At 42.2% G+C, this 24,953-nt stretch overlaps 2 protein-coding genes across 15 annotated transcripts in view; one reads left to right on the top strand and one right to left on the bottom strand.

Moving 5' to 3' along the window:
- Positions 1–23,159, bottom strand: LOC118319305 (transmembrane O-methyltransferase homolog). Of its 5 annotated transcripts, none has more exons than XM_047334308.1 (8): positions 22,649–22,898; positions 22,403–22,509; positions 19,700–19,787; positions 7,231–7,300; positions 5,812–6,098; positions 3,974–4,170; positions 3,565–3,895; positions 1–1,273 (listed from the first exon to the last, which is right to left on the bottom strand). In XM_047334308.1, exons 5-8 carry the CDS (start codon positions 6,065–6,067, stop codon positions 1,212–1,214), a joined length of 846 nt encoding a protein of 281 aa, XP_047190264.1. In that variant the 5' UTR covers positions 6,068–6,098; positions 7,231–7,300; positions 19,700–19,787; positions 22,403–22,509; positions 22,649–22,898; the 3' UTR covers positions 1–1,211. The 5 variants fall into 5 exon arrangements, with proteins under 5 accessions (XP_047190264.1, XP_047190263.1, XP_047190265.1 ...); XM_047334307.1 differs by having other exon boundaries at positions 19,704–19,787; XM_047334309.1 differs by lacking the exons at positions 22,403–22,509; positions 22,649–22,898 and adding an exon at positions 23,060–23,159.
- The window catches only part of LOC118319995 (LIM and calponin homology domains-containing protein 1-like), an 86,267-nt gene continuing 69,891 nt past the window's right edge, over positions 8,578–24,953 (top strand). The window contains exons 1-2 of one of the 10 annotated variants that reach the window (XM_047334295.1): positions 8,578–8,723; positions 9,853–10,148. In XM_047334295.1, coding sequence (XP_047190251.1) covers positions 10,050–10,148 — 99 coding nt within the window. In that variant the 5' untranslated portion in view covers positions 8,578–8,723; positions 9,853–10,049. Of the gene's footprint in view, positions 8,724–8,856; positions 9,005–9,522; positions 10,149–24,953 lie in introns of those variants that run through there. The other 9 variants (XM_047334296.1, XM_047334298.1, XM_047334297.1 and 6 more) reach the window with 9 other exon arrangements.

The raw sequence follows: 24,953 nt of genomic DNA, 5'->3' as shown, positions 1-24,953 counted from the left end.
TCTTTTTCCCCCCTTCTTTTCGAGGACTTGCTTCCACTTTAATCAAACCCCAAGAGAAAGGACAGTACAGTCAGGGGGCATTGAATCCGCAGTGGTTCTGTTTCATCTTCTCTGGTCTGCATGGAATCGTAATTCGATGTATAAGGGACAGAATATCCACGGGTTGATTATTTTTAGTCATCCTAACGTGATGAAATTATGTAAATCATCAACATCCAGAAAAAGAAAACGCCGCACACTGCCGGGCGCTTCACTTTAAGAGCAGTGTAGGGTCAGAGATCAACACAGCACAAAAGATGAACATGACATTCTCTGCATATCTCCGACTTCTGCCGCTGAAGAGGCTTCTGTCTCCGTTGTGGATTTGTCCTGGGCGAATGGCTGTGGGCCAGAGGTTCCCAGAGCAGTGCATAGTGTGTGTGTGTGTGTGTGTGTGGGGGGGGGGGCGGTATTTTGGGGTATGAGGGGCCTTTGTTGCCGAGAGCCCCCGCGGGGCAGCGGAGCGCGGGTCTTCTGTAGGGGGTTTGATTTATAATTGAAAGCTGTGTTTACATCCGCTCTCCGGCCTCGGCAGGTCACAGCCTGACGGAGGGAGGAACCCAGGAACTGATCCCGTCAAATTTTGACTTTGAAGGAAAGGGGGGGGGGGGGGGGGGGGGGCGCGGTGTGTTTACATTTGCTCGTACATCGTTGTTGTGTACACTAGCGGCGGCTCTGACGGGCCGGCGGAAGGGGAAACGTTAAATCACCTCTGACGGCCGAGAAGTTGACCACCTCTCTGGGCCCGACACACTTTGCATTGTGGGAATGCTGATGGGAGACCATCGGAGCCGAGAAGAAGCTAATGAGCAGTCATTAAAGCTTTCTCTGCTTTTGTGTAACCACGTGCGCGCACACACACACCGAGCATTCGGGGACCTCTACCAGTATTAAAAAAATTAATTTCATAACGCATTGCAGCCAAACATCTACATTTGTCGACGTCCCCACACGGGTGTAGAAAGGGGACAGACTACCCAGGGCCCAACGGTGGGGGTGGGGGGGGGGGCCTGGAATTAAAGTTTTTGGGGGTTTGTAATTAGGGTTTTCTGCGTAATTAGTGTCATAACATGAAATAAAAATTGGCTGGAGACATTGGTTGAGAGACTGATCTGTGCATTTCAAATAACAGTGGAGGTTCTCTGAGGGGCCCTCTCATCTCGCAAAGCGGTTTAGTCCGCCCATCGCGACTCAGCACGAGAATCTGTCAGCTGATCTGCTGACTTCGTCATGTCTTCCCTCAAGAGAGTAACGCGCCGGGGTCCCGGAGGAGGAAAGAGAGAACAAGAGATTCAAAAAAACAAACCGAGGGGAAAACAACTGTTAATTCATTTCTCTCAAAAGAAATGAATTAACGGTGAGCTTGGGAGCGTTCAAAAGAATACATACACTGTACCATAAGTTAATCAGCATCAAGACTGCATGATGGGTTAACTGAAACACAAGTGTAGTTTTGTTTCATTATAGACGACCAACATGTGACTACATGAGTGTCAGTGGGCTGGGGGTCAAACGTGACAACATCCCCAACAGACGCTCTGTTTGTTCTGTATTAAAAAGGAAACATCGGGTCATAATTCAAAAACTTTCATACACATATATCGGCTAGTTGCAGAAACTACAAAACAAACAAACAGAATCCAAAGACTCCTCTCAAAATAAGTGCACAACCACCCTGAACGTTCCCAACGTGGTGAAATGCTCCCGATTGCTAATTAGCAATAATATAATTCAATTCTTTGGACTTTCATGCAGACAGTCGCTGGCTCTGGGGGCGTCGTCACCGGGTTTTTCGCCCCCCCCCCCCTCCAAATGGTCTTGATGTAAAAACGTCTCAAGTAGTCGTATTTGGGAGCTGATTATGCAAAAGACCAGTTCATTGCTCGTTGCTCCTGCAGCTCTTCGCAGGACTACTGCCTAGTTGGTGAGCAGACAGTGCAGTTTGCATTCCTATATCTGCTGCATGTTGAGATCCATGTTCCTTTGCAGTGCGAGGGAGTTGACGGAGGTCAGAGTTCAGCTAATGCATAATGAACGGGCCCAGTGGCATCAAGAGTTTCCTGGAAATCAGGAAAATTTTTCCTCCCCCTCAAAGTCTGATTCAACAGAAGCAACCCCCCCCCCCCCCCCCCCCCCCAACATGTGCAAATAGTTACCCGTGTACATGAGATTATAAAGTATTCATGCCGGCGCCGTTACCTGTGCTGCTCATCGGGGACAATCGCGGCGAATGTTTAAAAACTGGAAGAAATTTCGCAAAGCTTTCATCCATTTTCTGCGTATTACCTAACCTCCATGTCTAATCCCCCCCCCCCCCCCCCCCCCCCCCCCCCCCCCCCCCCCCTTTAACCGCAGCGAGCTCTCCCAAGTCTGAATAATTTCATCCCCACTTCCGACGTTCCCCCCACGCTGCGACCTGCGAGCCCGGACGCGCGCCCCCGAGGCTCCTGGAAATATTGCAATTTAATTAAATCCCTGTTATTGCACAAATATTATTTATTTAAATCCCGCACTAAATTGTCTCTAAACCATGTAATGGCCTCCCCCCGCCGCTCCGGAGAAGCCTCGGCAGTGCCATTACGAGAGCTAATTCCAGGAAAAAAAACCTCTCCACCTGAGTTCCGCCCCTGAAGACAACAGCGATTCTCCTCATTTAGGATGCTCGCTGGAACGCCGCGTCTCCGACATCATGGCCACTTAGAGCAAGATTGCTGATGCCGGTAAAAAAAAAAAAATGGAGGGAAAGGGAATCGACTGGGAGCGATTTCCCCCCAATAGTGCTTTATTTATTTAATTTTAAACTCTGACTCTGGGGTCTGAAAGTAAAGAAGTGCACGAGAGGGAGTAGAACAAGACGGGTTGTGGATCATCAACCTCCTAATGGATAAATCAGCAAATAGGATTTTACACCACAAATCCAACTTTTCTGTTCCTGGATAAAGACAAATTTTTACTGAGCGACATGTAAGCTCGTCAAAAACAGGTGGCGTTGTCCTTTAAAGACCTTTTTATGTAGGAGTCGAACTCCAGTTCAAGGCCAAAGTCTGTCCTTTTAAAAAAAGGTGAGTGCGCCATCCAGTGGTCACTCTGGGCTCTACATCTACGGATTCATTCTTTGTTGCTGAGAGAATTTTTGTACCTTTTGAATAACTGGGTTTTATTTGTTAGGTTTGTTTCTGTCATTTGGTCGCAGCTTATTTATTCAGTCTCTCATGCCATGCTTTTATTTTCTGCTATATGTGAACTCAGACAATCCCAAAACTATACAATTCACGGCATGGCTGTGTAACTTGAGTATAATTTTAGTGGTATAATTAATTGAATTAGTATTAATAACTTTGACTCAAACTTTGTGAAAGAAAAAGATTTGAATAATATTTCATTTTATGTTGTTTTTTGCCATTTACTCACGTAGTTTTTTAAAAAAATAATCTGAAAATCCTTTATTGAGTACGTGTTTTTATCTTCTAATTCTCTTACCAATATCGAATCATTCAGTATGTATTAGGTGCCCCCCACATTCACCTTCTGTCTCCGTATTTTCCTTTTGGTAGAAGATCTCCACCATGAACGGGAGCTCTGTCCTGATGCTGCAGCAGCGGCCCGCTCTCGCCCTGATGTGATCCAGGACTTCTCCGAGATCCTCGGCTCGTCTCCGCCTGTTCACCAGGAGGACGGAGCAGCCGGAGCGGCACAGCAGCTCGTCCCTCTCCAGAGCCAGCAGGTCGGGGAGGTACTGCCGCGGGTCGTGGTCCATCAGCACCAGCTCGAAGCCCCCGCCGCCCCTCTGATCGGGCCCGGGACGCGAACGCAGCGCTGGGATGGCCTCGGCGGAGGGAGACGTCAACACCTGGAACTGAGCAGGACGGAGTCTCTCAGTTAGATTTTGACTTCCTGTTCAGAGTCATCCTCTGTTTGTGTATTACTATGCCACCTGAGAGTGTTTGAATCCAGCCACCAGTATGATTTCCTCCCCCAGCTCGGCCGCAAGCGGGTCCAGCTCCACGGTGATCAGTCTGCCAGCAGGGGGCAGCAGACGCAGCAGGCGGACCGAGCTGTAGCCACAGTGGGTCCCCAGCTCCAGCGCCCGGGAGGGACGCACACGCCTCACCACGTCATCCAACGCCTCACCTGAGGAGAGGGAAAAATAATAGGAAATAAACGAAATGAAGCCCAATAGGCCACAGGCGATTTGCACAAAGTGGAAATGTGTAAATATCAAATATGTAGAAGGTAAACGAAAGTAAGAAAGACGCAATTTTGTCCATAGTGTTTCTTATAGGAGATAAGACGTGTTTGAATACATACATCTTAGATACAGAGTCATAGCATGTCTGAGGTTTAACATAAAATAAGGTTATAGCGAGGAAGAAACAGAAGACATCTGCTTGTGCGAATGTGACATTTGAGACGAGTTGTTATTTTGGATCATAAATGGAAGCTAGAATAGACCAGAAACTATTTTCACTGACTCACTTCTTAGGTCACATTATATTGTAATAGTACAACAAACTAATATAGTTAAACTTTCCATATATATTTCATGTTTGTGACAAATTGATCCAGAATTAATGAGTAACATTAAGAATCAGAAAACCTGGTCATTTCCTTTAAGAGGTACATGTTTATGAAGCTGAGGGAGCAACAGACTACACTGAAGAATAAAGGTTAATAAATGAAAGCCACCGTTTCCTCATCTAGTGATTTTCTACCAAACTGCCTGAGGGCAGAACATAGTGATACAACTAACTAAAGAATTGTCAATGTTGTTAATATTATTAATATCCTGCATGGAATTTAAGTAAGATGCAAATCACTTTTTAGTCCCTAATGTTAAAGCACATTTCCAAAAATTAGAGACCTACTTTAATGACTGGTGACATTTCCACGAAACATCTGTAAATGATGTTTGAACATACATTAAATGAACTACACATTCAACCTATAGCCAGTGCATTCAAATTATTTCCAAAGATGTTTTAAAGCACTGCCTTGGAAAATGTGTTGTTCATTTCGGATTTACCTTATAGTAAACCAGAAGAAGAAATGGAAAGTCACAAAGAGCAGGCTGAGTTCAGATGGAGTGGCTAAAGAAAAAAAAAAAGCTGAGGGAAAGAGCGCCACCCTCAGGACACTTCATTAACTGCAAATCCCAAAAAAGCAAATCCAGCAAATGACAAAGAAATGTATAACTTTCCATAATTGATTTACTGTCTTTTCTGTGCTTTGGTCTGTTTGCTGTGTTGGTATGCTGTTTATGTTATATCTTCCTATGTTTCATTTGTTCCTGTTTATGTATATCAAACCTTTTTTTAAATTATTGCTGCCCATCTTGATTCCATATATCTTCTGCCAGGACTCAAGATGGGTCAGATAAAGGACTAATAAAATAAGAGATAAAAATCAGCAACATTGAATTCGAAGGGTTGTGTTACCCCAAATAATTTTGAAATTCATATTTGCGTCGCATTTGCTTTTGGTAATTCTTCAAAGTTTCCTAGTCACTATTTAAAGTTGATATGGCACTGAACATTTCTGTGATGCAAGGTTTTGATTCCTGTTGTCCAACAAACTGTTGCTTCCACTGGATTTGTGCCTAAATAGTAGCTTTTACGGTTACTTCAAATACTTTAAATACTTAATAACACTCAGACAGGTCACAGATTTCAGCCAATATCAATAAACATCTTAAGCTTTTGCTCTGACACCAAGAATAGAGTTCCACGTAACTTTGTTCATTTGGTAAATAAAGTTATTTCAGTGCTAGCGTACCCGTCTCTGGACCGATGGATAAAGAGGGGCGTGTCTCCGCGTAGAGGTCAAAGGTCTGCAGGACACTGTCTACTTTGCCGTGGGTGCAGTTGGAGAACACAAAGGCGTGGGTGCTCCTCACGCACGCTCTCCCTTGCACCAGCCCCAGCGCCCAGTTCAGAGCGCGACGACACAGCGAGGAAACTTTGACGCGGCAGCGGCGCGACACCATGAGGAGAGCGGGAAGCAGCGGCACGGAGACGGCAAACAGCCACATTTTTTGAATGGCTGGGAGGGATCTCAAAAACCTGTGGAGGGAGGAACTGAGGTTGTTAGATTTCAGAAAATAATTATTATATCAACAAATATCGTCTTGACAATCAAAAGTTGAAGTGTATTAATTGTGTTTCTTGTTGGATCCAGACATTGGTTTTTGAAATTTTTCATTTTTTGGGGAAATGAAATCCATTTGTTATAAATGATGAGGTATATTGCAATTCTTTCCGACTAACAGGTTAAATGGTATAGGTCCTCCTACCTTATATTGGGACAATGTCCTATTAATTTCAGATTTCCATTGAACAGGTTGTGATTTGACAATATTACTAGTGCCTTGTAAAATCTGAGGAAAAACACTTGGCCTCTGGCGCCCCCCGCAGGCAGCGTGGGGTTAAAGCAGGACGATGCATAGAGGAGGGCTGAGTCTGCAGTTGTCTCTAAAACGCCACATCAAGGACTTCCCCAGAATGAATCTGCTATTAAGAACCAGCAGGCTCAATGCTTTGAGGGATTAGCCAATCAAACAATTACAAAATATCTTTTCAATATTAGTATTTTGCCCTAAATGGACGTGAAGCCCCTTTGAGAATCGACTCTACGCATAGTAAATAAGCCACAACAGTATTTTAATCAAATTTAAACTAAAATAGAAACATTTCCCTTCGCATATATAAAAACAAAATTTTATTAGCTGAATGTAATACAACTGTAATTAGATTTCAGTTAATCATTTTGGTTCTGTGATATGCATAATTTTACTGGCACTCAAGACCATAAACAAGCATATACTCATACATTTGGCTTCATACCAAACATGACAGAATGGAACAAGCTTATTTTTAAAAAAGTAATAAAAAACTTAATAGCAGGAATATAACAAGTTTCTGCAGAGGTTTATCTATTAACAATGAATATCAAGTTTATTGTTTTTTTTGTTTTGTTTTTTAGAAAAACTCAACATTCAGGTTTAAACTTATAACCAAATGTTTCTTGAAATAAGATGATGACAAAGATCGCTTAATGTCCAATTTGATCACAAACACAATGCATGTAGACTCTTGGTATTGTAATAGCTTATTAAAACATTTTAAACAAATACATAAAGTTAAATGTTTAACTCTTAGAATTGACAGGAATAATAACATAGAGGTAGGTACTTGCCCAAGCTGCCTGTTGCCCCTCCAGGTTCAGAGTGCGTCCTGTCAAACACAGGTGGGACAGTCTGTCACTCCTGTAAGTCAAGCACATGAGACACATGAAAACAGCCGCTGGGCTTTTGAAAAACATGAGTTTCTCTAAGCAGCAGATCGGGGGGGGGGGGGATCAACATGTATGAAAACAACGTTAATCCATTTTTCAGAATCCAGGAAGTAGACGCCTCTGATTCAGAGGAGAGAGGAGTGGCAACTGCAATCCGTCTGGATACTCACAGACAGTCACCTGTTTTAGAAAGCTCCCCCCCCCTCCTCCTCCTCCTCCTGAACTTCCCTGCAGTGCTGCTGCCTTTCTCCACAAGAGGTCAGCAAAGATGTACGGATCACAGCCAACCCTGTGTCTGCAGGTCTGCAGGGAAAGTCTTGTCTAACCTTTTATTATACAGGATACATCTCAGTCAGAGGAATCTGAGCAGGAATGTGATGCAAAAATGTTGTTCAGGGCAAGAAAAGAGGATGGCAAAGCTTAAAAAAACTTTCCCCACCTTAGTCCAGAATAGCCTAATATTTCTTTATTGATCTTTTTTAATCTTAATGTATAGACGCGATGGCCGGTGACCAAGATGAAACTTTTTATTTACAGTAAATAAAGTTTAATTCTTTTGATTTTAGACTCAAATCAACCATTTGCACCAGAACCAAAACTGATGGATATATGATCGTATAGTTGTTAAGAAAACATGAATATATATTTAGTTCATGTTGCCCCACATACAGTGGAGGTGAGTGTGATATCGGATCATGATCATACTGCGGTGTGCAGGTCCTCCCGTCAGTCCGGCTGCGTCAAGTTCCCGAAGAACCGATAGACTACAAGCGGAATCAAAGCGGGGGTCGCCACCAAAATAAGAGCCTTTAACCAAATATAATGGAGGAATGGAAGGAAATCAATGTTGAGCTAGCATAACAACTTGACAACGACATTAGTTCTCATGCATGTTTAGAATAAATAATAATAAGTTTGAATTGATGCTGACAGTAACTCTATTTTTTAATATCAAATTATTTAATCTATAATTAATAGAGCATTTCATTTAGGAAGGTGCTACCAAAAACTAACATCCCCTGTTACCTGTTAGCTTAGTTCATAGTAAAATAGACTACCTTAACACAAGTAAATTACAGAAGCATGTCTTTAATTCCCCTTTTAGCTTCAGTATGAATGGATTATGAATATGAAAAATATCTATTTGCTTTTTCCTTCTGAAATTCGCAATTTAACCCTAAAAAAAGTCATTTCCGGTAACATTCTTTTTTGTTTCTACCCGACAAAATAAAGGCTTACACCTACTTCCGGTTGCCATTTCTGTCGTTTGAGAAGCAGATGAGCAACTGTGGACCTTTGGACTTTATTTTTTAATTTTTAACAACGCAAACCATGGCGTCTTCTTCCTTTCACCCGAACAGAGGAGTCTGGTTGGCTGTGAATTCAACTCCACGGTGGGTTCCGTGTTGAGAAATGTTTGGCGTTTGAAAAGCGAGATGCTAAGTCACGTGACTCCGGGATAACGTCGCTCATTCGCTAGCGTCATTTAAAAATGCCGGTTAGCTTCAGGAAGCACGACACGGAAGTTAAATGTTTGTAGCCCACTGCTAATGTAAGACGAGTGTAGAGTCCACTTGTTTGAGCTTAAAGGGAAAATAACATTTAATAACTGTTGGGAAATTAATTCAGTTTGTACATTAACCAGCCATATTTCCCTGTCCATGGATTTAATGAGGTGAGGTCGCCATTTTGGGTCTTGTTTCCAAAGTTTCTCTTTTTATGCTTTTGTTTGTGCTTCTTGAGGACTGTCAGTGATTATTAGTACCTGGTTATTTATTTATCTTTACTTACTACTAACAGTGTTTTATTGAGATATGTAAGCTTTGGTAGTTAAAATGTGAGTGTGTGTGATTCCACTGCTTTTTTTTTTCTTTTCTTACCCAGACCATAGTATAGACAAGGTTTACTTACTAGTGCTGCAACAGTTCATCGATTTGTAATCGATTACTAAATTAATTGCCAACTATTTTGATATTCAATTAATCAGTTAAAGTTGTTTTTTATTAGAAAAGAACCAAGTCAAAATTCACAGATTTCAGCTTCTTCAATGTGAATATTTCCTGGTTTCTTTGCTCCTCTTATGACTGTACTAAATATCTTTGATATGTGGACTGTAAAACAGAACCTCATCTTGTGGTTTGGGAACACTAGATAGGATAAGATAAGATGTACCTTTATTCGTCCCACAATAGGGAAATTTGGCACAAGGGATAGGTATTAACAGAAATAGCAGAATAGAAAGATTAAAAAAAAAAAGCAGTATGTTCTATCGACATTTTTCATCGCTTTATGACAATTCATGGTTCAAAGAACTAATCGATGAATCGAAAAAACAATCAACAGCTTAATCAATAGTGAAAATAATTGTTGGTCGCGGGCACTAGCGCTAACTTCCGAATTCTGCCTATAATAATGCAGCATTGATCCGAGCCACTAAGGCTTTTATTTTTTTAAGCGCTCCCACCGGAAGCCGCGTCAAGTGAGCGCGTGTGACTTGACGCTCGCTCGTCTCTCTGCCCACAGACTCCCGACAGGAGCGCGACCGGAGAGCGAGCAGCAACTGGTCCGTTCTCCCCTCGCCTCCAGCACGACAGAGAAGAAACCGGCCGACTGACGGCCACACACTGTCGGTGGAATAACGAGCTGCTTGCACGTCACCTCCACAGGCTCCTTTATAATAGTTGAAGACCGAGTGCCGAAGCCTGCATCATCCTCGCCCAATGGCAAGTCCGGTCGCAGACATCGGACAGTCTCATCAGCAGCATCACCCCGACTCGGCCGCAGACTCCGCGTTTCGAGAGGCGCAGACGTGGATCGAGGTGAGTCCGAATCCGGGTCCTTTTGGTCGCAGGTGTGTTTGTGTCTGTGTGGCCTTGGTTACCTGCAGCGCCTTCTCCTTTAAAAACGGCACCTTGATTTTTTTCATTTTTTTTTTATTGCTTCGTCACCTGTTGCAAGGTGACTACAAAAACACAGCAGCAATATTTGACAGAAAAATTCCAATCATATTCACCCACAAAGTTCCTGTGGTGGCTGACAAAGTTGCTTGATGGTGCATTTGTCTTAGATATGGTTAATTTGTTCCCCCTATAATATAAAATTCCTCCAATAACTTGTCAGAGAAAGTCGACAATGAGTTTAACAGACAGATATTATATTTGAACCTGACATGACTTTACCTTTTGTAAGTATTGTAAATGCCACATGATGCTGCAAATATTTGCAAGAGATGCTGCTTTTGAATGTTGCTGCAGCCTGTCAGTTGATTGTGGTCTGAGTGATTGTACAGTAGCTGTGGGGCCTTTGGCTGAAAACAATGAATGCATCATGTGGAATGGATTTTTTCCCCCCAGCGAGCCCGGTGCACAATAATCACACAAACAAGGTTTTGTTCGGGGGGGGGGGTTTCAATCACGGCACTTGTGCCTGCCCTGCCCTGCCCACCATTGCAGTTGACTTTGTCATCCTGCAGTGAGGCGTCCTCCTCCCGTCAGCCCGCTGAACGCCGACGACCCCGGCACATTGTCCGCTGCGTGTTGGGACAGTGTGGGGTGGAAAAAACTGTGATTTGAAGCCCAGAGTGGCATGCAGCCTTTGTATAAAGTGTAGCAGGGGAGTGGGCAGGGATTATGGGGCCTCCGTGCTGGAGGAGAGGATTGTGCCCCCACTAACCCCCCCCCCCCCCGTCCACTCTACCATTTTTGTGTACCCACATTAATGGGTTTCTCCTTTTTTTGAAATGCAGATTTGTGTTTGTGTTTCTTTTCCACTGAGCCTTTCTCGGAATCAGCCGTTATTATTTGCGGATGTGTCAAAGTGAAAACTTTTATTTCACAGAAATAAATAATGCAGAAAAGATGTGCATATGTTTTCATTATAGTTTTATAAATAGTTTAGTTTTTATAGTTGTATGTAGTAGTTCTAAATATTTGAATGTGTTTCCTTTTTTGTTTATAGTTATTCATAATAAAGCTCAAGGTTAAACTTTAAAGTATGAAGCAATTACATATCTTTGTCATATGAGTTTCCTAATGAAATTCAAGGAATCATTGCCAATTTTATTTTATATAGAATTTTTTAAATATATATATATAGCCTGATATATTGATGTAGGAAAATTAACAAATCCATATCAGTTGGGCTTTACTCTTGATATCTCACTATAGCAATCTGAAATGTTTTCATAAGTAATTATTAACGTGCGTGTTTAAACCAATGCAAATGTTCATCTTAGATTACTATGACAAAAGACAAATCCTCAGTGTCAGTGTCAGAAGCTATAACGGGCCGATCCTCGGGGGCCTGTATCACATCTTTATAAAAAGCCACTACTGACCCAGAATCACAGAGGCAGCTCAGGGCGGTGAGCTGAAAAAAGGGAGTGAACTGATACCGCTCCTGTGTTGTTGTTCCTCCATCACCCTTTTCCCTTTGGGACTGATTTCATTTCCCCATACACCCACCTGGCGATGGTCCTTCAGTCACCTCAGGCAACCAGAGACCGGCTGCTGGTTCCACGATGAACAGACCAACACAAAGCCTCAGTTAGAAACCCAACGGCCAAACTTTGACTGCTCATATTCAACTGCTGTGTCATATCAGATGTGCGGCCTTGAGGCTAGAGGTTAATACAACAGGCCCCCTGTTTGCCATCCGCTGTCATCGACTTATCAGAACAGTGATCTTTGTTGTGCACCTCGTCAGTTTATCACTTTTATTGGAAACTAAAACTTTTTTCCAATGTTTGTTTCACTTTATATTTGCGGTTTTTGCAGTTAATAAATGCTCACACTGCTTAATATTAAAGCTACAGTGTGTAATATTTAGAAGAACTTATTCACAGAAATTGAATATATTGTCCATAACTATGTGTTCATATATTTACAATCACCTGCAACAATGTTTGTTCGTCAACTTTGAATGAGTTAAATAAAGTAACATGAGGTGGACCCGTGTGAGTCGGCATGTTTGCTGCGTCGTGTTGAATACTGTTGTTGCACAAAACGGTCCAGAATACGTCGCATTTGCGTTGAATTTTCAGCGCTGCTGGAAACCGGAAATGGAATCAGTGGTGCGCCACCATAAAGTGTCCCCTGTCGGGTTCTCAGTTGGTTTGCGGCCAGGTGCCACCAGAAAAGTACAAAAATTACACACTGTAACTTTAAGTGTAATGGTTTATGGAGGAAACGAAGAACTTTGTAAAACGCTGTTGGCCCAGTATGTACTTTTTAGCCTGCACAGGCAGAAACGGACACGTTTGGAAACAATCCCCCGCATTTGCTTCCTGATTGGTTCTTCTCAGTCGTGACTCGACGACCAGCGGTGAATGCAACCACGTCGCTAATGCTAACAGTTCCACCTCGTAGTTGGTCGAAGAAAAGGAATCTACCGTCTTACTTTTGACCCCCGCTGTTTTCTTGTTCAAAGTATTTTCTGCAGCTAAGTAACTAACTGCACAGAAGACAATTGTCTTTCCTTCCATGTGATTATGCGTTTTCTGGTGTGTTGGAGATTACTTCTGATACGGAGCAAAAATGCTGAGGCATGTTTGATAACATCCTGATGCTATTTTTGAGGGTGTTTAGGGTGACCTTTTTTAAAAATTATTAACTTGAAGCAGCTACTCTTTCATTTCAGTTTGATTTGGAAGGTGAGAATATTTGAACTCGGCTGTGCACAGAGACCCCGGGAGCTGCTGTTGAAAACCAAATTTATGCCTCTCTGTCAACATGTTCCGGTCGTTCCTTCTGTCGTTGCATCTGGTGTTCGGGACTGATTTATAGTTCACCGTTGGATTTTGTCATGTTTGCTGCCGAAGCAACACTGTAATGGTGAACGTAACGTGAATTACGAGGTGTGACATACATGCGTTATATGTAAAAGTAATCCTTTACACATGTTGTGACATGGAGCAAGGATGGGAGATTTTCACTGTTCATTACTTCCTACAAAGCAGAAATACTCTTTTCCCTCAGGTCACACTTATCTTCTTTCCTCCATGAGCTTGTTTGCACATAAATGGCTTTTTGCGAAGAGAAAACAAAGTTGAATTTAGCGTTATTGAGAAGGAAAAACATTTGCTGAATCTTCAGCTTGCGTCATGTTTTCTCCAGAATCGCCAGCTCGGCAAACATTGAGGAGAAAAGATGAGCAGAGCTGTCACAGTCACAAAGGTTTCCATGCGGTAGCGCCAAGATGCACGTCTTAATCAGTCAAGCACATCAAGCTCCACCTCGGTTTTGTCAATTTCCTTTTATACAAAATGAAGCGGACCCTTATTGACCACTTTGAATTGCAAAGCAGTGTTTTTAAAATGCTGTCTCTATGGGAACCGGGCCCAGACAAACGGCACTCAAAGGCCCCCGTCTGTAAAACCCAAACACTTTGATACGATGCGTTCTCACCTGCACTCATTACTTCCCCGACGGCCACTTCCTCTCACCCTCTTGTCATCTAATGACGGTGTTTACGCTCCTCTGAGTCTTACTGACCCTTTGATGAGGGTGGAAAACCCTCCGCCGGCCGAGCTTGATTGATTTGCGTCATGTAGCCACAGGGTTGTCTTGTCTGCACGAATGGAAACCTGATGATATCATCTGACGGGGTCTTCTGTCGTGTAACACCTTTTGGTGGTTTGATGACTTAGCTTTCTACTCACTGGTGGTTGAAGACTACTGTGCTGCTGGCAAATTGATGTCAAAGCATAACTGGGAGGGTGGCGTAACTGCATCGCTCGCCTTGTTACGATTACAGACATTTTGTGTCCAACTGATTAATAAGTACGCGGTATGTATTAGAACAAATTGATAACATTTTTGAAATTATTGGAAAATTGGCCAAGAATAGTGCCCCACCTTGTCAAAAGATAAGATAATACGTTTTCTTGTTTCTAGTCGTTACTATCGCGGTTTAGTTTGCAACTTGTGAATATTTTTATGATAAACTAATCTGCTGATTATTTATTTTAATTGTTTGGTCTATGAAATGTCACTTCTCTGATCCAGTGACATCTTCAAATGTTCTGTTTTTTCTGACAGAAATTCAAAATATATAAATATAGTAAAGGTACTCATATATATGACAAAGAGAAGCTGGAACTGGAGAAATCTCATCATTACAATTTTTTCCTTGATAAACAACCAATTTACAATTTCATTATTGAAATCGCAACAGCAGTTATTTACCTGTCAGTAGACTAATTGATTGATGATCGAATAATTGATACATATCCCTCTTACAGTAGCAGTCTGATTTCCATTACATTTGATTTCCAGGTGTACAACGCATCATCTGAATAATATCCTATCCTATCTGTCTCAACTTGTTCGGTTTGTCCTCTCTACTAGTTCTGTATTGTCTGAGTATCTCTGTTCCTTTTTTTCCCCCCGTCTATTCCTGAATCCCACCGCCACCTCCTTCTGTCCATGTCATGGCACGTTTAGGTTGCCGTGAATAATACAAACTTTCTTTGTGACATGCCCTGAAAGGAAAATATGATATCATCTGCATGCCAATGGCTGATAGCATTCCAGTGATATCATCGTGCGAAGCTGTCAAATCACCAGACTTGATCCGTGTTATTAGATTGTCTATTTGGTGCAGATATTATTTTGACTGGAGATTTCATCCCAATTCTGCTTTTTCAAGGTATACTTTTTATTTTATCTTGGGACACTTTTAACATTACTGGGACACAAGGGTCACAACACAGGAGATCGCAACGTGATTGGTTTTACAGTAGATTTGAATTTCATATAAAATATGGCGGAAAAGCAAAAGAATAGAGATACCTACGTTGACGATTGTCCATCATCTTAAGAATTTCGATGAACCATGGAAGCGACTTCATTCTTATTTTGCTGTCATCCCGATTAAATCATGCTCAGTTTTGACCAATTTCTTTCTTTTAGACAAGTTGACTGAATGACTAAATTTTAATTTCTGTTTAATTCAAAGGGATATTAGTCATTGGAAACAGCCTTAGTATGAAGAAGTCGACACAAAAAAATATCCATCCTTGTCTTGGACCTTGTTATCACAAATGAGTCAAAAAAGAAAACCCAACATTTTTTACTTGATAAATCATGTTGTAAGTCTTGTGCAAACGGCAAATGGAATACATCCATTAGACAGCAGACTTCTCTGCCAAACAAATATTGATTGATTGCAGCCAACTTCATTCGCCTGGAATGAGATACCGTACGCCAGGTGAAAAGTGCCAGATGGGACTAGACTTGATGACAGCTCCCTAGGTGTTCGCCACGGAAACTTTGCGTTGAACAGCCAGGAAACGGTGAACCATGCCAAGTAAACGGTACAAAAATAAAGATACTTGTTGCCAGGGAGAGATCATCCACACTCCCCTTAAGAACAGTTTATCATCTCTCCAGTCTTAACACCGTCGGTCTAGATGGCAATGGATGTAGATGCATATGTGTTACTTTGGAGACAGAGCACCAGTAGACACCAGTTAAAGAGAAACAATTTCTAGGTTTCCCTTTCTGAATGACGTATACAAACTACTTCCGCTCATGTAGTCGTAGGAACATACAAGCCGGTTGGGCGTTGGATTTAGTCTTGGCGGTGTGCTCCAGGTAGGATTGTGTTTGCCTGACGTGGCCAGTTGAGTCGTTTGACGTTGTGTTGGTGTGTCCCTACCTTAACCAAAAGCTCACAAGGTCAGTCCCACTGAAGCTAATGCACATTCATCTCCGTGTGTTTGTCCTGTGGAAACGTTTTTGCGAGTTACACTCAAGGATGAGCATCAAACCTAGATGTTAACGTTCTGAACGTGCTCTAGTATAGACTCTTTTCTTCTGTTGGATATCGTGGCAGCAGCATCCTTTGAAAAAACGACGCACCACACACCTCTGTGTTTTTGGCCCTGGGCTGTTTTGGAAAATCGGTGCCATGCACACAGAAGGATCTGTAGTCGTTCCCCGAGTCCTTCCATGATGTCATTCCCAGTTCGGGGGCATTGTCGTTCTTTTTTCCTACAGATGTGGACTGATTTGTGAAGTGTCGAGCTTCCCCACGTCTTCTTGCGCTGCTACGACCACAAGCTATGGAAGAATGTAATTTTAGAGGGGGGAACCCGTCTGTTAGAGGGGAGGGTTCAGGCTGGATTGAGGATGTCCCCTTCATCACTCACCTTAATGCTCCGATGAGCTGGAAGTCCATGGTCTACCACAACACCCCCCCCCCCCACCCCACCCCCCATCCTGACCTCGGAGCTTAAACGATGAGCTTAGAGTCCACAGTTCAGTGTTTTATTCCTGGATAAGAACCGAGGTGAAACATGGACATGATTCATTTTAGCTGCCCGTGTCTTTGTGCGTTGTAGTTAAGTAGAGAGATAATCAATTAGATTCACGCCTGTTTGTATTATCAGAGTAAAGAAAAGTTATATTCCCGAAATAGAGGTTGCAGCTGTTAAAAAACAAATAAGAACTGCTAAATCAATAGAAATATGTACTATTTTACCCGCGTTATTAATGTACAAAAGGGAGACGGTGGAGGTTTTGACAAACAGCCCGCAGTCATAATGTACAGTATGTAAGACGCATCCAAAACACTTGTACATGAGTAGTCTATTTAAGATTCTTGATAAGTGATCTGTCGGTGTCAATTTGACATGGGAAAAAATGCTCTTATAATTTTTGTTTTGGGAACTACAGATCTCTTGTCTGACACCGATTTCTTCTGTTTCCCTTTTTCAACAGCCAAAAAAATGTGCCAATCATGATCTTGAAAAAACTCAACCAACCTGTTTGTTTTATGAATTGCAACTGTCTGGTTAAGAAAGCTTCAGCACTTTGACAGTCAAGAATACTGCCCACATTGAAGCAACCGCGGGGCTATTGATTTAGCAGCTCACATCATATTTATATACATTCTACTCAGCTCAGCTACGGCAGAACGCTATGATTTAACCTCCTTCATTTCCACTACAGTACATAAATCCGCACTATACAGCTTGGGCCACTCGCACAAATGAGAAATCCCTGAAAGTAAGATGCTAATCCAGTGGTTATGATCTTCTTAATCTGTCCTCTCCTGGTGAAGCCGGGAAAAGAGCTGGAGTGTCGACACGGTGGCATATAGAAAAAAAAAAGGCAAGAACAGCGGATTAAATGTTTCAGAGAGGCAGCTTGATGACTCAGTACTCCTAATAGAACTATCTTTAAAAACTATCTTTTCTTTTTTTTAAACAATGTCACTGCTCAAATTCGTTTATGTAAGTTTTTTTCTGTATATTTCAATAGGCTTGGACTGCTGGTATATATGAAAAAAAGCGTATGTCATGGGATACAAACAAAAATTCATATACTAATGCAAATGCTGCAGTAGTGAGCAAATCTGGGTCCAGATGGGTCTTTATGAACACGCAGGCACGTTTGGGGTGAGAGGCTGATCAAGAGGTGGATTACCGAAGCAGGGTGCAGATTAGCCCCCCTCCCTCTGCAGTATGTGTTTATGTCTGTACGTTTGTTTTCATGCAGGTAACTTGAATCCACTCAGTTATTCCACGTTCCGTAGTTTCTAGGAAATCCATTGGTTTTTCTTTTAAACTTTCTTGCAGACACATAGTGCAGGTCAATATCAAATCATATCCTAAAAGGAGAATAAATGAAAATAAATAAATCCGAGCAATAACACAAATCAAATCCTCTCCGTTAACAATGGGCAACCGTGATTGAAACACTGACGTTCATTTGTTCCAGTGTTTCAAAAAAGAAAGGAGGAGTTTGTGTATCGGCCTTGACGACTGCATTTTTGCTTTATTCTATTTGCTGCACCAGAAGTGGGATGTGTAGAGTGGAGTGAACTTGGGTCACCATCACATAGATCATTCCTGATGATGTGACCCTAATAACGTACTTATTTAAAAAATATTTCGAATTTGGTCTGCTGTAAAGAATGAAAAAGAGCCTCCATCAGTACATCTATACTGCACACCATCAGTACAACTATACTGCACACCAGAACTTGAGCATACTCTTGAGCAGTTGCTGTAAGAAAGCTGTACAAAAATCACTTATCATTAGTGAATCTGGTGTTCTGCTGCCTGTAGGTGATTTGTACAATGCCCTTCATTTCAAGGAGCCTTTTTCTGAATAGAGCGGTGGATTTGTTGGCTGCCGTTCACCTACAATAATGAAAAGTGGATATTTGAAGGAGATGACAGGAAGCATACACAATCAGTGATGGGAGGGGGGGGGGGGGACAAATGGCAAAACTTTTATCTAGTAAAATATGCTGCTACTTTATTTTACAATTTCGGGGGAACGGCTGTGGCTCAGGAGATAGGGAGGTCGTCCACAAACCGGAAGGTCGGTGATTCGATCCCGGCTTCCCCCAGTCGGCATGTCGTACTGTCCTTTGGCCATGGCACTTAACCCTTAAATGCGTGAGTAGTCGATAAGACTAGAAGAAGCGCTGTATGAATACAGTCCATTTGTAACCAAACTTCTCCACATAAAATTGGACACAGGAAGGGGTGAGTTAGATGACATGTTATAACAAACAAAATTATTTTTACTCGTTCTACCCTTTCATAGTCGACATGGCTTGTCTTGTTGAAACTGCACTGTAGCCGTGCGTTTAGTTTTTTTGGTCTCAATCATAAATCATGAACTTGAAAGAGAGGATGCCTTAGTTGCTTTTGTTGAAACATAAATGTTACAGTGCTTCTCCGACCTTTCTTACTCCTTTGCCTGTGATCAATCTGCTGCTCAGCCTGAATGTGTCCCTCTGGTGTGTGTGTGTGTGTGTGTGTGTGTGTGTGTGTGTGTGTGTGTGTGTGTGTGTGTGTGTGTGTGTGTGTGTGTGTGTGTGTGTGTGTGTGTGTGTGTGTGTGTGTGTGTGTGTGTGTGTGTGTGTGTGTGTGTGTGTGTGTGTGTGTGTGTGAGAGATTGCCTCATGTTGCAAGTCTCTGACAAGGTGAACGTATTCGTCTTGTTCAACTGTCAGGCCTGTGTGTTCATGCACTGAAAGAGAAAAATGTCTTTCACAGAACACACACACACACACACACACAAGCAGGTCATACGGACCTGAGTGTTATAAGGAGGTACAGTCGGCCGTGTGCCAGGGCTCCACAGCCTCTCTGTGTGCATGGAAGCTGTTAACAATTGTGCTTACTTGCCACACACTAGTGCAACTCACTCTGAAGAGAAATACAACTGACAGTCGGTGACAACATATAACTGCGAGGACTTGGCAGAGCTGTCGCTTCTTCCAAAAGTCAAGTTGGAGCAAATTTGACATGACACGCAATTAGTTCGAGTGCATTTGTACTTTGCGTGTGTATCTGTAACACTGTTTATATCTGTCTTGTAGCAAGTGTATATATTATACATATACTCACTTACTTTTTACTTCATGTTGGCGTTTTTGGGTCCTCAACACTATTTGCAGTTGTTTTTGGCAACGCATGATGTCAGATTCTCAGCCCCCTGATAAAAGATGTAAGAAGCTTGAATCAAACAGTGGCACATTTGAGGGGAAAATTAAAAAAAACAAAACAGAATGGGCTGACAAAACTTTTCCTTCTCTTGGTCTCTCTTCTAACTTCAGCTGCTTCAATTAAGACGCTGCCATTAACAACTATTTTTTTCTCTTGATGTAGCATTTATTCTGCCGTCTTCAACGAATTTAATTGTGCTACGTCCTCATCAAAGCCCCAGGATGTCTGAAAAGCCCCGCGTTTTTTTCCTTTCTTCTTCCAGTTTTTAAGCTCTTCAAGTTTTACTCGAGCTGCCTCCCTCTTTCATTAAGCGGCAGCCACAAATCAAAGATGGCATTGAAACAGACAGACCAAACTCCCGTGAAGCTTTTTGTCCTATATTCTTCTTTGAATCAATCAAGATTATTCACAGTAAGATATTCAGCACTGGCCTTGTGGAGGAGAGAAAGCGGCCATACCTGAAATGTGCTTTGTTCAGTGACTGGCACCACCACAACTGTTCAAAGTCAAAAAATACCCTTCCTCCAAAAGCGGATCTTTCACGACCCATTGAGGGACTCAAACAGTTCAATCACAAGCCCTGTTCTCTAATCTTTAGCCCATAATTGCAGGGCGTTCATCCTCTGTCATGTCATCTGCCACCGCTCTATTGATCGCCCCTTTTCACAGGCAATGTGGGTCACGTCGCATGCCTCCCATTTTAATTCAGATGTATTGATTGTTTTGTGGGGCTTTTGATATACCAGTTACAATACAAGGTCTTACACCAGCTGGGAAAGCGCTGTGCAAACGTGCACCGCTGTAACAAATATCTGTGAGGTAATAGTGGGCTGCTCCTGTCCCACATACGCTGGAGAATATTTAGCTGTGGACTACGGCTGTACTGGGCAGCTTTGTTTTTGTTGGTGTGAAACTGGAATTAAAAAACATTAATTTGGTGTTAGTCACTTCTCCCCGCAATGTCTGGAGCTGGTCTTGACAGGCATGTGGCACAGTTTGATGGATGTGACAGAGACGGATGCGTCTCCACTGTCCAGGGGACGTTTCTAATTGGGTCATGTGGGCTGAGCTGGTTTCCTAGTTTTTTCCGAGCCGGGGCACTGGGGAGCTGGACTCCTTCTGACTGCCGGGGGAGCGAGTGCAACCTGCGCCGGGTGGCAGGCTGACTGACAGCCGTATAGCAACAGTGCCTGATTGGTTCATGGGGAGAAAAAAAATGCCCCTGTTCCTTTTATCTTGCTGTCTTTTTGCTTGCTCTGTTTCTATTGTTCATGATATGAGGAGCACCAGTAGATTTTGTTTGGGCCATTTTTGTTAGCGCCATGGCAATGGGGATGTTGGAGAATCTCACTGTTGGACAGGCAGTTCACTAGTGCGGTCCAGTTAGAAATAACCCAACGATTGGCTATCCCAACTTTTATCAGGCCTTAATTCCAAATTGTCCAATACTTTGTTTTTGGTCCTTTAAAATTTGGCTTTTTTATTAGGAACATTTTACTGAGCTTGCAGTTTTGACGGAACCTTCTAGGATGATGGCAACTGTCACGTAATATAGTTAACAAGCCGAGTTATCCCTCTCAGCTAATGCGTGCTAACTACGCTAGCGACAACTTGACATCATAGAACGATTTTACCCCCATTTAACCGAGGGGTCTCTGACTGATCATTCAAATCTACGACCTCCAGGGGGCGGGCTTGCTATCGCCTACGACCGAACATGTGTTAAACTAAATATACCCTGTCAATCTTCGCTGTTCTTTGAATTTACTTTGAATTAGCCAGTGGTAGCATGCTAACATGCTAAACTAAAACGATGAACATCACGCTGCTAAAGATTAGCATTGCTGTATCAAGCTTTTTTCCATGCTAGTGTTAGCGTTTAGCTTCAATTCGTCCTTACAATGAATTTGACAGCTTCCTACTCGTTCTTTGCATGAATTGCCTCTTTATGCTTGATCCACGCTTATTGGAATCAACTTGTCTTCTTCAGTTGTCCTTCAGATTCATTCACTCTCAAAGTGACTGCAATTCGTCGTGTTTGTTTCAACAAAATGTTGAGAATGAAAAGAGACGGTATCTTAAATCAGGTAGAGGATGCTTCCCCAGTTAATTCATAAAAAAAAAATATACCGAATCGATGAAACAAGACGAGATACCGTCTGTTATTTCAGCTGGAGAATCAGATTGTTCGACTCAACAGGAGTCGATGTTTTCTCTTTTTTTTCCCCCACTGGCGCTGCAGAGAACCAGATGACTCAGGTCCATCATGAATGGGGGCTTTTAGAACGGAGTGGGATGGCTGTCATTGTCTCCAACACACAGTCTCATGCGCATGAATCTCAGCCAACTCACCCCAACATTCCTGCGCGCCTCGGTCCCCATCCCATCCCATTCAGACACACACGTCCACACACACACACACACGTGCACACACACACACACACACACAAACACACACACGCGCGCTGCTCCCCCCCAGCTCACAATGCGTGCTGTCACCACACTCTGGAAAGTGACACAATCATCCCTCAGCTGACTGTCATTTGTCTGGACCGGCCTGCATGATGCAGCAGTGCTGTCAATACTGTGTTTACTGTCACTTACATGAGGCGAATTTCTGTCTATCTTTTCTTTTGCAGAGGCAGATTGATGGCCTTGGCTCAGTTTCTTGAATGATGTGGTAGATGAGTCTGATTTTCAATTGAAGAATTCTATCTTTTAGGAGTACAGAAAATATTTGTAATATGTTTTCTATCTGTGATCGTTCTAGAAGTTAATAGGAGAAGGATATATAAGTAGAATACATTCTGGTTTAAGATTAAATATTGTAATGGAGGATTGATAACATACATGCTCCTCCTCCCATTTCCTGCCGTCGCTGACTCTTATTCGGTATTCTGCTAAAACCATTAGCTTCCATTTGCATGAGAATAAGCATCGGCTTTCTTTCTCTTTCTCACGTTTTCATGCTTGTTCCTCTTCTGTTCTGTTATTCTTCGCACGACATTAGAGTGAAAACCACAACACACCATAGACACTCAAGCCAGTTTGCTTCTGAGTCGGAGGACCTCAGGGTGCTGGTGGTGAACTTGAACAAAATCACACAGATCTTCCAATGTGTTTGGAAATTCAACAAAATTTGATAATGCTTACAATAACAGCTACTCATCATAAGAAAGCTCTGACTCCACACATTACAAACGCATTTCTTGTCACTACAACCAACTCAACCAAGAGCGACAAACATAAACTACGTCTTACCTTCCATGTTTCGTCACGATTTGTTGTGCTTTGATCCATAAATCCGCTGCTGTTAGCTAGCACAAAGACAACTTATCACTTTGAGATGACACCCTACCATCACTGGCAGCTCTGATGTCATGACGCAGCACTACAAAGAGTGTTTGTCATAGAGAGATGAACACCCGTCTTTGCTTAAACAGTTGTATTCTGATGGAATAAATACTTAAAGCGACATATAAGTGAAATCAAATGAGTTTTATGTCCCTTCTAAAGCATGTGACTTTGCTTTTCTTCAAATTATCAGCAGGAGATTTAGCAGAGATAATGTTTGGGTGTTGTGCCATGGATTGTGTAGGGAAGTTTTTTGCTTCATCTGCATTATTACTTAGAGAATATTAACTTTATATATGCTTTCTTTCTTTAGGTGAAAATTATTTTTTTTTTAAATTTATGTTCATTTACTTTGACCCATATTTCTGATTCATGTAAACCCTGAAGTTGCAGAGATGTACACTATTTCTATTTTGTCATTTTCGAGCAGGAACATGCGAAAAGGGCCTCGGCAGTATAGAGTTTGAAATCGTTCATTCATTCATAGATTTCTTTTTGAAATATGTCACTGGTTTATTTTTATTTTCATATTTGTCACATTTTAATTACTAATACATGCCCTAAAATAATTTCTGGCATTCTTGGCGCCTTATTTTTTTTGAGTTGAGATTTGAAATTTCTTGTTGTAAGTGTTCTTATAAGAAAACCTTTGCGTAAAAGTTTGAAAGATTAATGGAAGTCATGGTTTTTATTTATGGCAAATTAACCGAAAGATTAATCAACTGAACAGAAAAATTATTGTTATATTAATTGGAAATTTTTTTTTAACCTTAGATTAATCAACTAATCGAAAAAAAAAAAGAATCAATAGATTAATCGATAAAAAAATTATCATTAGCTGCCGCCCTATGTGATTCATTATATTAGAGTAAGGGATTACAAGTGAGTAGAACAGAAGAAGAGTTGGGCAACCAGCAGAGGAGTAATGGAACCATCATGGCTGAATCCATAAACAGCTCCACCTGCTGTCCAGAAACCTAAACCTCACTGACGGACAACTGGAACCTGACGATACCATTTGATCAGTACCACCTGCAAGAAATGAATCTGTTGTGAGGTTTATATCAGTCTAAAATCTTAAGTGTAAAGGTCGAGCAATAACACATTAACATATTGATAACAATAGCCGAAGCAGTTGTTGCGAGACATGGCAGTCCAAAGCTGATGGCTGGCAACCAGCACTAGAACAATAGTTAGCGGAGGGTTTTTTTATTTGTAGCTCTGGCTTCATTCAGCCTCTGTCGGGGTGGAGGTTCAGATTTCCACTGGGCTCAACCGCGCTTAAAATAAAAAAGCACTCACCGAAGTGGAGGGGATAAAAGCATCTGCTAACTGGCAGATGTTTGACTTGTACGGCAGGTCCTGTTCTCTCCCGACAGCAGCAGGCTCAAAGTCTCCCCCGGTCCTGGAGCGCGGCCATTACTGCACTTCACCTCCCGGACGCAATGTGTTTAAATGTCGGCAGCGATTAAATTGTGACAGGGCGTTTAGCTTTACTCATTGAAGTACTACACCCGATACAAGAACACAGCAAAAATGCATTTGAAATCGGGGATGAGGAGACTATGTCCAGCTGGCCAAATTCAGTCTTTGGTCTCGTTGTTCTAAATATTGCTTTTCATTGATTTGGATTACATTGGCAGACGGTGTAGCGATAAGCAAAGTAAACGGACTACCTGTTATGTAATCAGATTGCAAGGTAAACCTGCTTCAAAAAATCTGTTTCGGCCATTCATTTGACAGTTAGGCTAATTCTTACGCCTTGCCCCCCCCCCCCCCCCCCCCTTTTTTTTTTTAAAGA

Source organism: Scophthalmus maximus, chromosome 9 (genome assembly GCF_022379125.1).
Source record: "Scophthalmus maximus strain ysfricsl-2021 chromosome 9, ASM2237912v1, whole genome shotgun sequence".
NCBI lineage: Eukaryota > Metazoa > Chordata > Actinopteri > Pleuronectiformes > Scophthalmidae > Scophthalmus > Scophthalmus maximus.
This window is presented reverse-complemented; position numbering and strand designations above follow the sequence as displayed.